We start from the raw sequence: 10,604 nt of genomic DNA on the forward strand, positions 1-10,604 counted from the left end.
GGCACATATTGAATCATGTCAATGTATAACATCGTATTTGTAAACAAGTAATTTAGACGCACATATTCCTGCTGATGCGTGCTGGACTTCTTGACAACGCACCATCTGACAGTGAACTTGACCGCTGATCAGTTATAACTTTCATTTTATGGGTTAATTTGGAAAAGAATGTCATCTCTACAACTTTAACTCTATTACACAGCAGATGTAATATGTATGAACGGTATTTCCAAATATTCTCTTCTTTCCTTATGCTTCCACCACCCCCTTATTTTTATTGAGCTCTCAGTGCCCCCCAATTGCACCTAATGCTATGACCACTCCCCCCATCATCATTCCAGTGCCTCAGCCCCTTTCCTCCCTCCACGGTGTCCTCCCCTTTGGGAACCTTTGTTCTACATGATACTTATCCTGATTCTCCCAATTGCTACTTCCTTCCCTCCCTAAATTACCTTTTAAAAAAATTCATATTCTGCATATGCTTATAGATGTATAGATGTATTCTCTCTTGGTAGAATATAAACTCCTTAAGAGCAGGAATGGTTTCATTTTTGTCTTTGTGTGGGTAGTGCCTGACTCGGTACCTGACGTATAGGAAGTACTTAATAAATCCTTATTTACTGATTGATGAATGAGGTCACTCTTTATCCTATTTACAGCACCCCTTCTTTAGTCCTAAAAGCTCTCTTAACATTGGTTAGACACGTTTCTTCCCAGCCTAATCAACCCACATTTGCCAGGAGCCATGCCTCTCATACCTTTGGCTCATATTACATGTGACCTGATATCATTTTATAATTCACACAAATTAAAATTCACATTATTTAATCTTGCATTAATTAGGACCTATCTGTCCTTCAAGACTTATCTCAAGCACTGTCCTCTATGTGAAGCTTATCCTGATTGTCTTATAGAGAAAGAATCTTCCCCCTGCGAACAAGTTTTTTTTTGACCAGGCTGTGGGCATTGCTTTTTCTTAGGATTCCTACTTGCTGTGGTCTCCCTTCCTGAGGGGTGTTTATGCAAAAGTCTCCACTTCATGATAAATTCTGGAAACCCCAAGGAACACCCATTCCCACAGGCCGTGGCTGCCTCCAAAGTACAGGTTCTGGTGTTGTGCACCGATGGGTCTCTTCACCTGATTAAATCTGAAAGATCCAAGGAACCCAGCATCAGTGTGATTGTGGAGAGGTTAGTGATCTAAACACAATTTATTATGTATTCTGAGGACTTGGATAAACATGACAAGCATTTTTGTGTTTTACTGTTGTTTTGCCTGAAAAAAAGCAGCCCTGTGATGTACTGTCTTTGACCCTGTATTCTCATCCTCACTTCTAACAAGGAGATGAGTAGAAATGGGCTGATGCCATCAGGCCAGTGTACAAGTATTTTCTTTCATACAGGTGTGTCCAGTGGCAAGTACCCTTCTGGGCATATGAAATTTCATAACTGACTAAAGAAGATACCTGCAAATATCTGCTTTTGAATTCCAGGGCCCTTCTAATTGTCATTGTTCCTTAGTGAACATCTTACAATCCACAATATTTTCTTGTTGTTCATAGGCCTGTGAAGCATCCAAATGAAACTATTTGTGCTGTGGCTCCCATCTCATCTTTACCTTCTATGGTAAGTAAGTGATTTTCAATCTTTAAATTTGGTGAAGACCCAAATAAGAAGGGATTATAGGAATAGAACTCATCCCTTTGGAGGACCTGAGCTCCTCTAACACACTCATGGGCTAATTTAGGCCTAGTTCTGTGGCACTCGGTAGAATGTATATGATTCCTAGCTCAGTGCTGGGCCTGAAATCCTGACCCCTCTTGTTATTAACAAATATCATGAGTTAACAAATAATACTCCAACAAACAAACTGTTTAATGGACCATTTTCTATTTCTCTTGCTTTAATTTAAAACTCTTGTTGTTTCTAGGCACTGGATGAGTAGTAACAATACAAACTTCTCTTTGGTGTGGCGTTATCCAGTGTTACCATCATTCTACCTTAGGATTCCCAATCCTTTTCACCCTACAGTCCCCAGAGTAAAGAACACTGGCAATATATTTCACTATCCTTGTAATAACTCCAAAGTCTGCTTGCTTCCCCAGGTACTGCTCTTTACTTGGGATGGATCAGTGTATATTATGGATGTGAACAAGTCACAGATCATCTGTGAATTGGGTCCCCCTCCCACTTATCGTTTGGGAAACCCCTGGCAGCCTGTGTTTGCACTGTCTCCAGAGGGCCAGCATGTGCTCATCCGGGGTAAGAGAGAAAGTAAATTCTTTGCTGCTGCCCCAGTTCAAGGATAGAGAATGGCTTAAAAACCCAGGAGATATGGCCATATTGACTGTCTTTTCAGCTTGAAATTCCTTTCACAAAGTAAACACTAAATGTTCTTAAGATCTCTGCTGCTTTTAACATTCTCTGAATCACAGGATGTCATAGCCTTAAAGGACCTAGAGACAGTCTAGTCTAGCCCTGCCTAGCCAAGAATCCCTTCTGCAGCATACTCAACAAGTGGTTATCTGGCCTCTGCTTGAAGATATCCAGTGAGGAGAATACTGTAATGCATCCTTGAACGTTCCCTCCAGTAATGCAGATCATAAGCCATCCTTCCCTTCTGGGCCAGTGCTGTTCTTGTCCATATCCTCCCATGAGAGAACAATCACCCTGCTGTTGCCACTTAGCTAACCCTTTTTTTCTTCTGTTCATAGAATTCCTTTTTGACATCTTTTACTCTCATTCTTTGAAATTCCTCATTGGTCATTTGTTCCAACCTGCTCACACCTAACATACACTGCACCATTATGCTCAGTGTGATCATTTCTTCAGAGACTGTGTTCCCATGTCTCCTATCTATGTCTTTTAAAAACTTGACTTGGATGGTGAGTTCAGTTAGGAGCAACAATGGTCTCTTTAGATAGCTTTGTCTTTTCCTCCTCACCGGAATGATTTCTACTTCTTGAGAATTTCAGAATTTCACTCCTGAAAGAGCTTTCTCTCCCTCTCGGGCCTACTTCCCATGTAAAATATGAACCCATCAGGTCCCACTTATTAATTATCTGACCCTTTTGAAATCTGCTGTCACAAAATCTAAGGGGCATGTCAGACTCCATCTAGCTTTTTTCTCCTTCTCTGCCATGAATTCTATAGTGCAGTGGTCACTCCCAGTTCACCATATAGATTTAGAGCTAGAAGAGACCTTAGAGACCACTGAATCCAAATCCTTTACTTTACAGGTGAGGAAATTGAGGACCAAAGAGATTGTGCAGCTTGCCCAGGGCCACACAGCTAATAAGTATTTGAAGTGTGGTTTGAACCTACGTCTTCTGAACTCCAAGTCCAGTGCTCTCCCCTGCACCAAGATGTTTGCTTGTTAGTCAGAATCTGATTCAGACTACTGAGTTTTCTCATCACTTTCTCTACCTTTTAAAGAATGAAATCATCACAAAAGCAAGGCACAAATGGGCCAGTATCCCTGCTTTTGATAGAGATGGAAAGCTATAGCAGAAATCCAAATCGTTTCAGTCCTCCAGCACGAAAATATTCTGTTTCTGTACCAAGTTTATGATGTTCCTTATATCTGTCATGTAATTCCTCCTTCTAAGTAGTTTGTGGTACAATTCCACAACAAGATAATTTCTCTTTTTTCCCTCCATTTAATCTTTCCCAAATACTCACCACCATGTATTCCCTCATGAATTCCTTGATTTTTCTCCATGTGAGTCTATTTATTTAATATAATGTATATGTAGATATACATATATGTATGTATGTGTGTATGTATGTATATGTTATATGTGTATGTATTTATGTATGTGTGTATATATATGTATCTGTGTGTATGTATATATGTATATATATATATATGTATGTGAAATTCTACCCTAACATACCTCCCTTTTATCTGTTTTGTCCATTTTGATTAAGGTTACTCTTCCAAAGACATGGTCCCATCATGAGTCCCATCTTACCTAGTTGAATTTTGTCTTCTTGCATGAGGATCTTGAGGACACCTGGTTCATTGCCCACACTCTGTGCATTTGTATATAAGCACCTACATTAGAAGGGCTTTATCATTGCCTCTCTTCTTAGACATTGTCTTCTATGAGTTGCTATTTTTTCTCTTCTGCTCTTTCTCCTTTGTTGACCTGCTGCTGAATATAGAATCAGTTGTGTTAGACTGAGGTGGACAGTTTTATTCCTTGCCATCCCTTTTCAGTTTAAAGCTCTCTTTATGAAATTGTAATCACTGTAATTTAAAAGCCCTTCTAAGGTGCACTCCATCTATGGTTAAAAATCCATCATTCCCTTATTTTAAAACTACAGTTTAAAGATCCAAATCTCCTCAATCACCATCTTCTTAGTCAGCTATACATTGGCCAAATTCATCTTTCTCTTAAGCCCCTACTTTTAATTAGGAATGGTGAAGAAAATACCACCTATGCTCCTAAGATCTTTATTTTTCTCCCTTACGATTAGTAGTCTTTAATATGGTTGTTCAATTCCTTCGTGAATCACCAAAAGCCTGGGTAGTGGTTGTCAAGTATGGCAAGTCTTCAGGAGGTGCTCTGTCATGTACAGCCTCAGGAAGACTCCTCACCTTTAGTGTTTATGTTAGGCAGAAAATAACTACTTCAGGTTGCTTTAGCAGGGAGTTAACAACTATCCCTCTGTCTAGTCTTCATTCATTCTTCATGGTCACACTTGTGGGGTCAATAGCATGATTCCTTGGTGAAAAAGAAGCTCCAATTCAGTGCTTTGCAATCATTGTACAAATGTGAGCTGTTTTTATGTAACATTCGATTTATTCTACATTATTTTTGTAATAAAAATTAAATATTAACTTAATATTTAATAAAACAAATATTTAACATTTGATTAAAAGATTAGTTTTATTATTACCTGTTACATAACGCAAATGTTTAATGGTCCTTCTTCACTTCCTTGTCTGTGGCATGTTCTATTACTCTTCTGTATCTCAGCAGATAATATTTCCTCCTCCTCCTCTACCCCCCTCCAGCCTCTTCACATCCTTTTCCTTCTTTGCTTCCTCCTTGAAATACCTCTCTTCATTCTCCTTGATAAAATGTAGAAAAGAAATGTGCACCTTCAATCCTTTCACTTTCTACTTGAAGAGTGAGACCAACTTGAACTCTGTGCTGCACAAGTAGTTGTTAATACTGACAAAAACAACCTTACCTCTATGTATTGCTTGAAGTAAGTTCCACGTTCTTTATTCTCCTTCAGGTAGCTCTTTGGCTAGTCCTTGTGGCAAACACCTTATTTGTAAGATTGAAATCTAACACCGACCACAGTTCCAAAAGACTCATGATAAAAAATACTATTCACTTGCAGATAGAGAACTGGTGGATTCAGAGTGCAGACTGAAGCATTTTTTCCTTTCTCTTTCTTTTTTAACTTTTTGTGTGTGTTTTGTTGTTTAGTTGTTTCAGTCATATCTGATTCTTCAGGACCCCCTTTGGAGTTTTCTTGGCAAAGATACTAGAGTGGTTTGCCATTTCCTTCTCCAGCTCATTTGACAGATGAGGAAACTGAGGCAAACAGGGTTAAGTGATTTGCCCATGGTCACACAGTAAGTGTCTGAGATCACATGTGAATTCAGGTTCTCCTGACTCCAGGGCTAGCACTCTATACACTGTACCACCTCGCTGCCCACAGCAACTTTTTCTTAATCATTCTATTCTAAGTGGGCAGCTAGTGGTGCAGTGGATAAAGCACCAGTGCAGGAGTCAGGAGGACCTGAGTTCAAATCTCACCTCAGACACTTGACACTCACTAGCTGTGTGACCTTGGGCAAGTCACTTAAACCCAATTGCCTCATCCTGGGTCATCTCCAGTCATCCTGATGAATATCTGGTCACTGGATTCAGATGGTTCTGGAGGGGAAGTGAGGCTGGTGACCTGCACAGCCCTCCCTCACTCAAAACAAAGTCAAGTGTCATTATTTCTCTGATGGCATGGTCTTCTTCGGCAACAAAGGACAAACACATTCTACATAAACCAGGCAGGAGACACAGTTAACTACACCTTGACAGGCCAAATTAAAAGGTCCCATAGGAGAAATAGAGCCACCTCTAAAAGAGGGACCATCCATGCGTGCTGGTGTCCCAACTAAATATCTTTCAGTGCAGAGACTTCATAGCATATCTTAGAGAACATGGTGTTACTGTTTTCTTTTCTTTTTTTTCCAGGAGACAAACATGATAATACTAAATATCTGAGGGATAACTGCCTCATTTTCGTTTTTAAATTTGATTCTTACCAACTAATAAAGACTTCCTTATCTGAAGATGAATCTTCTCACCCTGGTCCATCAGAAACTAACAACTTTACCAAGCAATTGCCTTTGAACAAGAGATGTGAAATTTTCCTCCAAAACCGGTAAATAATTCCAGTTGAATCCCTTTATCTCACTGTACAGAGAGCCTGAACCTTCTGTGTATTTAGAAAAGCAGGTGTTTGTATGATGGGAGGAACATTTTCAGCATATCACCAGTTCCCTCTAGGACCCAACTTTGTACTCTTATTCTCATATCTTATGTAGGTTAGTGAAAACAGAGTATTAAGCTGAGGGCAGTGTGAAGGATTTTTTTTTCCCCTCTCATTTCTTATTTTCTCTCATAATTAATCTTTTAAATGTACTTTGAGGGAACTATGCATTTTTAAAGAGAATGATCCCGGAGCTCTTTATTAATCATTTTGAGAAAATGATCTTCGTTAGTTGTGCTGAGATTTCTCTCAAAATCAGACTTAAGTCTGGTCTTCATAATTGGTACATTAACTGTAGTCTATCTGTTAGAGCCATCCTTGATTTTTCACAGAATCAAAAGGATGGACCCTTGAGAGTCAGGAAGACTCTGGGTTTAAATCCTGCTCTCACCTTACTGGCTGGGTGCCCCAGAGCAATTCACGTGACCTCTCTGAGTCTCAGTTTCTTCATCTGCAAAATGAAGGTCCCTTTCAGCTCCAGATCTCCGATCCTGTGATCCATTTCAAAATGCTTCCTTCATAGAAAAATGAGAGCTTTATTATGTTTTTTAAAAACTTCTAAAGAAAAATATTCTACAACCTATTCCAGGAACTTCAGAAAATATTTGTTTCCATTACCTAAGACAGGGGTCCTTAACCTGGGGTCCATTTTTAAAAAATTATTTGATAATTGTATTTCAGCATAAATTGTTGAAATCTTATGTATTTTATTTTATGCACTGAAAAACATTCTGATTCTTCATGACCTCCTTCTCAGAAACATTCTGAGAAAAGGTCCATAGGCTCTACCAGCCTGGAGCTTTCTGGGTCTCCTAGGATCCCTGTACAAGTCTCTTTGAAATAGCCTCCATTAGCTACTCTTCTAAGAGTACCATGATCATGGCTGCAACTTGACAGAGGCAAAAAGAAGACTGTATTCCGACCTAGCAGATCAAGTTTATTCAGGACCCATTTATTCAGGCTAAATAGATTTCTGAGGTCTGGCCTCAGATACTTTCTAGCAGTGTGACTCAGGGCAAGTTACTTAACCTCTATTTTCCTCAGTTTCCTCAACTGTAAAAATGAAAATAATTATAGCACCCCTCCACCCTTCCCACTTCCCGGGGCTCATGACACACACAACAAAGGTTAAGAACCTCTGCTCTAAGCTAACACCACACTTGTCAACTAATTGATCACATTACCATAAATGGCTCTGCACAGATTTCTGTCCCTCTTTGGAACTGTTGCCCATGAGTCCAATCATTAGTCCAGAACTTCTCAATGTAGCCAGTAGATGGTGCCATGAAACCTGTGTGTCTCATTTTATTTCACACTTAGAGATGATGGTCTCAAGAGCCCTGCAGTTGGGAGAGATGTTTAGAGACCATCTACTCCAACCCTTTCATTTTCTAGATGAGGAACCTGAGATCCAAAGAACTGAATGAAATGCCTAGGCACAAAATGACAGAGCTGGCACCCAGACTCGTGTATATAAAGCCAGGACACTTTCTGCCACATGGCCTGTCCACCTCAGTGTCTTCAGTGGGTCTTGCTGATTTAGGAACACATTTTTACACAGAAACAAAACCACAAGTGATTAGGTTCCTAAGGGAGAGGCTGGAGGGTATATTTCTGTAGTATCTACAATGTGGCAGGCATTGTGATAAGTGCTTTTGTTTTCCCCCAAATATTTCCTGACCTCACAATAACCCTGAGAAATAGGCACTATAATTATTCCCATTTTATAATAGAGGAAAATGAGGCAAACAGAAGTTAAGTAACTTGCCCAGGTTCACACAGGTAGTAAGTATTGAGGCCAGACCTCCATTTAACCCACATAGCTGAACTATAGAAACAGTGGGTACTGAGTAAACTTAGTATGCTAGGAATATAGTCTTTTCCTTTTCCTGTCTCAGATTTCAGACATGATCATGGTGCTCTGAGGTTTGGAAGAACTACTAATAGGGGCTATTTCAAAGGGGCTGTGAAGCTTTCCAGTAACAACAACTTCTATGGGAGTCCTAGGGGACTCTGGGAGCTTTATAGGTACTGCTTTGGAGTACATTAGCTGGCCAGATCATAACTTTACTAGGCCATTTGAGGCATTGTCCTATTTGAAGATACCCAGATCCCAGTGGGAAACTATTAGACCCCTGACACAGTTATTTACCTATTGATGTGCCCCATAATTGTTTCTCCTGTCATTTTTAGTACAAAATCCTGCAAAAGGCCCTTCTGGGGATCCCTTGGTAATGGGGCCTTCAGTACCAGCTGAGGAGATGAGGGCCTCAGTAGAGTAAAGTTCATATGGAAGGGACATTTATTAATCAAAGATTACCTGTCTATGTGACACTGACTCTCTTTAACCTCTGGTCCTTTTTATAGATCCTAGTTATAGATGCTTTCTAGCAATATTTCCTTGGGCTCAAACAACAAATTTCCTTTATTCCACACATGTTTGCCCCACATTTTCTGATTAGGTCCCTGTGAGAGAATTAATAATGCACATCATCACATGAGGGAACTTTCTATACTCCCACTCACTGGGGACTCAATGCAAAGGTCTCTCAAAGTATTTTCATTTCCATCTTTTGTTTTCACTTGTCCCTGGAGTCTAAAATATCTTTATTTGGGGCTAAAGTTAGACAAAATTTTAAGGGAGTTAAATAGGAGATAGTGCTGGTCAGAGTCTCAAATCTGAAATTTTCCTGAATTGCCTTCAAGTATTCAAAAGTTTTATCAAAAGCCACATTAATATAAAAGCTATTATTAGTGTTTTTAAGTTTTAGGGTGTCATTGTAAATGTGGACCCATTACTTGGTACTTTGATGAGTTTTGGCTTGTGGCATACTATATACATTATTAAAAACTGTCTTCATCTGATCCCTGAATTAGAGATTCCCTCTACCAATTTCTATCACCTTGCAGAGTGAGCAAAATTCAGTACAGGAATCCTGTCTTTCTTGAGGTATTTACTTATTAACTCAAGCTCTGATCCACATAAAGCCCTGGGGACCTAAAGAACAATAAACTTAAAGAAATTGCCTCATACTTCCATGGTCATGTTGTTGGCAGACTTAAGAGCTCTGACAGTACCCAGGACTACGGACCAGACTATTTGTTTCAACAGCGGAAAAACTCCTTACTTCTGGAGAAAGAAAGCCACAAAAAGACATGATCATCCGTTCCTCAAGATCTGATGAGAAAGGTACTCCAGCTCTCCAGCTCTCAGTAGATGTCACCTCGACTGAGATTTGTTGGTTTCATAGTCAAGACTTTTTTTTTGTTTTTATACTTGTGCCCATCCATCCCCAAACAGTTGATGAAGGTACTGAATGAATATGATGTCAAGAAACTAACACTTTATTTAGCATGACACTGGAGATAAGGGACATTTTCCAAAAAATTAACTTGAGGACATCAGTCTGCCACAGTAACTAGAGGCAACTGGAGTGAAAAGTCTAGGGGGCTCTCACTTGTAGGTCTTTCCTCTCACACTTGTACAGATTGGATTGAAAATCAAATCATCCAAATAAAAAGCAATTTGTTTTCTAGTCACTAAATATCGTTTGGTTTGTAACCTCCTGTCCCAAATCAAAAGCAAACCCTAGCAGGACTGGTGTCTACAGAACTCTGTGAAGGTATAGTTATATTTTTTTTCATAGCAGTAATTAAAAATCCTCAATTCATGAGTTGTCATCAGGAAAATTGTCTAGTTGGATTTGATTCTTATTTGGTTTGGAGGAAAGATAAATCAGAAGCTAGGTCAAGATATTAATCCAAGTTTAGTACAGTTTGGGTTGTTTTTTTTCCCCTTAATAGTATTTTTTCCCAATTACTTACATGTATCATAGTATCATGTATCATTACTCACATGTTACATAGATGATTTTTGACATTCATTTTTGTAAAATTTTGAATTCCATATTTTTCTTCCTCCCTCCTTCCCCTTGCCCCTCCCCAAGACAGCAAGCAGTCTGATATAGGTTATACAACTACAAGCATGTTAAATATATTTTCACGTTAGTCATGTTGTGAAAGAAAAATCAGAACAAAAGGGAAAACCCATGAGAAGGGAAACAACAAAAAAACAAAAAAAAAAGTGAAAA

At 39.2% G+C, this 10,604-nt stretch overlaps 1 protein-coding gene across 6 annotated transcripts in view; it reads left to right on the top strand.

Moving 5' to 3' along the window:
* The window catches only part of WDR93 (WD repeat domain 93), a 47,639-nt gene extending 37,581 nt beyond the window's left edge, over positions 1-10,058 (top strand). For all 6 annotated transcript variants that reach the window (XM_072618263.1, XM_072618277.1, XM_072618283.1 and 3 more), the window contains 5 exons: positions 981-1,191; positions 1,563-1,626; positions 2,106-2,262; positions 6,216-6,405; positions 9,571-10,058. In XM_072618263.1, the coding sequence (XP_072474364.1) occupies positions 981-1,191; positions 1,563-1,626; positions 2,106-2,262; positions 6,216-6,405; positions 9,571-9,673 (725 nt within the window). In that variant the 3' untranslated portion in view covers positions 9,674-10,058. The remainder of the gene's footprint in view (positions 1-980; positions 1,192-1,562; positions 1,627-2,105; positions 2,263-6,215; positions 6,406-9,570) is intronic.
* The last annotated feature ends 546 nt before the right edge of the window (positions 10,059-10,604 follow it).

The sequence above is a fragment of the Notamacropus eugenii genome, chromosome 1 (genome assembly GCF_028372415.1).
Source record: "Notamacropus eugenii isolate mMacEug1 chromosome 1, mMacEug1.pri_v2, whole genome shotgun sequence".
Classification (NCBI taxonomy): Eukaryota; Metazoa; Chordata; class Mammalia; order Diprotodontia; family Macropodidae; genus Notamacropus; species Notamacropus eugenii.